The sequence below is a fragment of the Malus domestica genome, chromosome 11 (assembly GCF_042453785.1).
Source record: "Malus domestica chromosome 11, GDT2T_hap1".
Lineage (NCBI taxonomy): Eukaryota > Viridiplantae > Streptophyta > Magnoliopsida > Rosales > Rosaceae > Malus > Malus domestica.
In genome coordinates this window covers 24,067,060-24,071,562 of record NC_091671.1, presented here as the reverse complement: position 1 = coordinate 24,071,562, position 4,503 = coordinate 24,067,060, and the positions used below count along the sequence as shown (strand labels likewise).

The 4,503-nt window shown below is 38.7% G+C and overlaps 1 protein-coding gene across 1 annotated transcript; it reads left to right on the top strand.

Annotated features, from left to right (window-relative positions):
* The first annotated feature begins 2,586 nt into the window (after positions 1–2,586).
* Positions 2,587–2,970, top strand: LOC103448149 (uncharacterized). The gene has a single exon (XM_008387397.3). It carries the CDS (start codon positions 2,587–2,589, stop codon positions 2,968–2,970), a length of 384 nt encoding a protein of 127 aa, XP_008385619.3.
* The last annotated feature ends 1,533 nt before the right edge of the window (positions 2,971–4,503 follow it).

Sequence of the window (4,503 nt, the reverse complement as noted above, 5' to 3'; positions counted from 1 at the left end):
ATAGAATTTTTTCCGAAGAAGACGAGTTTTGCCTCATTAAAAGTGTAAGGCCCACAAATATTCCAACCTGAAGCTCAACATCCCTGGACGCTCGAGCAACTACCTACGACATCACCAAGCTCCCCTACTCATGGCATGAAAAAGTTAAAGACATTAAAGATATGATTAATCACCAAATCCTATCTTTAATACATTCCTGATTTAATACATATCCTAAACATTCATGATCATAGGATTGCCCATTGGGCATTGACAGTCTATTAAGATCAGTACATGTTATCTTCTCTTAGGGAGATTGACTAGTCTTGAGTCATTGGTGTGACTGACACCAAGACAAGTATGTAGGTGCCCAATAGAGAATAAGTCCACTGAACACAATTAACAAGGAGTTCTCATACTCATGTCACATGAGAACTCATGGTTGGGATAATCCAAAGTAGTCATTTGATCTGAGGCATCATAGTTGTCTTGTGGTTAGGTCCTTGATCTTTAACTATGTCAAAGTCACTCATTTAAAGGGTGTCCACGGCATACTTGGGGTTAAGCCACTTAGTCATGGAGGCAAATGAATGCATAACAAGGGATCTCTAACCTTCAAAGCGTTTGAAGGAGAATACTCTATGATATGATTAAGAATCTCTGGCCAGAGTATGAATGAGATTTAGGAAGTTGTTCCAAATCACGTTCAAAGTAATCATATAAGTAAGAGAATCACATTGGATAGTAGACATGAATAAACTATCAAACCAAACAATGTGGTTAAGAGTATTGTATTAGAGAAAGACCGTATTTCATTGTAATCCTAAACTGAATGGGATATCTACCTCTTCTGATTAGCTTGGGTAGCCATGATATACTGCTAGGTGTCACTCATGATTTGTGGAAGCCCTAAAGGTGTATAATCACTAAAGGGAGAATTGAAAGCATGTTTCAATTCACAATTGATTTGAAGAGTTCTAATCGCCCATTGCCTCGCTAAAAGGAACCTAATGGATCGTACACCGTGTAAGGTAGAGATTGAAGAAACAACGGAGATGAGTAAGAATAATTAAATGGTTTAATTATTTATGGTTAGGATGAATAATATGTTAATTAATCAAACGAATAAGTTCGTTATAGACCTCGGGTTAGTTTTGGGCCGCAAGGCCCAATGGGATTTGAATGTCAAGCCCAATAACTCAAGTTGTATGACAACTTGAAAACACAAAGGGCTTCAAAGCCCAATTAACCTGCAATGGCCAGCCATATTGGTGAGGGTAGCAAACTTGTATTAATTGCAAGTTTGCCACTCCATTGTGAGGTGTTATAAAAGGAACTTTATAGCCATTTCATCATAAGGGTTTTCTTTGGAGAAAAGATGAGAACATAAAGCTATCTTGACTCTCTAGGAGGCCGGCCACCCTAGGGAGAGATTACTAGCATCTATCTCTTCCTAGGTTACTCATCTCTTCATCAATGCTCTCCTTGGTATGGTGACTTAGAGGTTCTCTATTTTGGGAACTTGGAGAATCCATTCATCCATCCTCCTCCAAAAAATCCATGGAGCGAAGAAATAAGGAATGAAGGCCTTCTATCTTGGGTGATTAGCCTTTGCTTATGCAAGAGGAATCAACAAAGGTATAAGATTTCTCAACTCACTTTGTTTTTAAGTTGAGTCTTGGTTCACCATAACTACTAGGCTTTGAATTTCATGGGTTAAGTTTTGTTTTTAAGAGCATACAAGCATGATTCCGCCTTTTAATTGTTAATAACATGCATAGATGTTGCTTAAATGAACTAGTTTTCACAAATATTTCCTTCATGAGTGGGTTCAATCAGGTCTTGAATTACAAGAACTTGAATTTGCTTAATTTGGAACAAGAAAGACTCGAAGGTCAGTCACTTAGGCCATCTCTAAACGAAGGAGGGTCAGATGGCTCGTTTTAGCCCTATAGCCACCAAACATAGCTCTGTGACAAAAAATCATCTCCAATTGAGGGGGCCAAAGGTTATAGGGCCAAACATAATTTATTATTTTGATTGAATTAAGATGGTTACTTAAATTAAACTACCTCGATAAGGAATCTCAATAATTGTACGTCTCAGATTTTGAGTGCCACCTGTCAATATTTGAGTGACTTTGCAGATTTCTTGTCGATAAGGAATCTCAATAATTTTACATCTCAGATTTTAAGTGCCACATGTCGAGATGTAATTGGTTGTAGTGATTTTACATAGGATTTTTATCTGCGTGGCATTTCTTATCTTTAGTTTCCAATGTCCATAAATAGGGTGGATATTGGCCTATAATTCACACACCTTCAGCTTTGCCTCTCCAATATCTCTTTCAATTCAATTTTGCAATGAATTTCAACTTTGGATCCTCTTCGAATTCCAACTGGGGTTCCTCATCCACTTCTCAATTAGAAGATAAATAGGCGCATATGAGGCAAGAAGATGATGTGTCCGATGAAGAAGATGGAGCATGGCGCAAATACATCATATATGGCAGCCATGTCTGGGGTCATGGCTTGTGAGGCAACTAAAGAACAACCTTAATGGGATGGCTCTATTGTTGATCATGGTTACAAGCCACGAAATAGAAAGATGGCATATCAGAATCTAATGAACAACTACTTCAACCCCAACTCGGTGTACAACGAAGAGGATTTCAGAAGTCGCTTTCGGATGAGGCGTCATGTCTTCAAGCGTTTACTTCATGATGTCCAACATGTCAATCTATACTTTCGACAGAAACTGGACAAAGCAGGCCACCTTGGTTTATCACCTCATCAGAAGATTACTATTGCACTCCGAATGTTGGCCTATGCCTCCCCAGTTGATGCAATGGATGATACATATGGTATGTCTGAGTCTACAGGCCTTGATAATCTTACTGAATTCTGTCAAGCAGTTGTTCAACTTTACAAAGAGGAGTACCTCCGTCAACCAAATCAAGCAGACCTAAAATGGTTTTTTTCGCAAAGCTGAAGACAATGGCTTTCTAGGCATGGTAGGGCCGTTAGATTGCATGCATTGGTAGTGGAAGAACTATCGCACCAGATGAAAATAAGGCTTTAGCGGAAGATCGAGAAAGCCAACAATTGTGTTAGAGGTCGTTGAGTCATTTGACACTTGGATCTGGCATGCTTTCTTTGAAGTCCTAGGTTCCCAAAATGATATTACAGTTCTTTGGCATTCACCCCTCTTCAATAACCTGACGGAGGGCAAATCACCTCAACTTGACTACTACATCAACGAGCATCAGTACAACATGGGGTATTGCTTGGCAGATGGCATTTACCCAAAGTGGGTGACACTTGTCCAAACAATTGCAAACCTTGTGGATGATGCTGAAAGGTGGTTCACCTTACACCAAGAGGCATACCGGAAAGATGTTGAGAGAGCTTTTGGTATTCTACAAGCACGATAGAAGATAATTAAGGAATTGGCAAGAGGGTGGAGTCGAGAAAACTTGAACTCCATCATGATGTTTTGCATCATATTACACAACATGATTGTGGACGATGAACGAGATGGGTATATTGATGGAGAGTCTGACGACAACCAAGAGGATCCAAATAGGTTAAGAAGGGCTCGTGCAAAAATATATGATGGGCCTAATTTGCCTTTGAAACCAAGAACTGGTAATATCTCTTTAAATGAGTACATGAGGCACCATAGGATGATATGTTCCCGTGCCACAAACAAGTACCTACAATAGGATCTTGTTGCACATCTTTGGGCCAAAAGAAGCATGGAGTAGGCGTTTAAGTTTTATGTTGTCAAATGTTTGTTTTAATGTTGTTTAAGTTTCATGTTGGTAAATGTTATGTTGTATAAGTTTTATGTTGTTTAATGTTAGTTAATGTTATGTAAGGTTGTTTAATATTGTTTAATGTTGTTTAATGTTGCTTAATGTTATTTAATGTTGATTAATGGCTTAGGTAGTTAAAGGAATATTTTTTTAATATAATGGCTAGTTGACTTCAACAACTAGTCGTTGGGATTCAAACTTCTGGACCGATCAGGGCTGGCTGGGTTGGGCCAGCCGGTTGGCCCGATTCTTCTTTTGTGGTCCAATGGGGCCCACGAGCCCTTTGGCCTAGCCTTTGGTTGGAAATAGTTTTCGTGTCATTTAGGGTTATTTTTTGCCCTATGGCCCTCTGGCTGGATCGGTTGGAGATGGCCTTATGTACGACTTAATAGTGGTTTTCATTGAAAATTGGGTAGCTATGTGATTAATTAATTTTGAATTGGATATGTGATTGAAAATTTGGTATCCAGTTTAGAGTTTTGAATTATTTGGATATGTGCTATTTTGAATTGGAATTTCGGCTATTTTTAGTTAGAGTTTGGGTATGCCCTAGTTTGAATTGCATATGTGACATCTGCTATGTTGAGTTCGATATATGCTGAATTGATGGTTGTAATATGTTGAATTGGATATATACTAACTGTTGGTTGTGATTATTATTGGGCATTGTTGAGCATGAACCGAACCGAAGGGGGCAATTTTCACAA

Coding starts and splice junctions, on each gene's coding strand:
- LOC103448149 (XM_008387397.3), top strand. CDS start 2,587: ATGGCATATCAGAATCTAATGAACAACTACTTCAACCCCAACTCGGTG.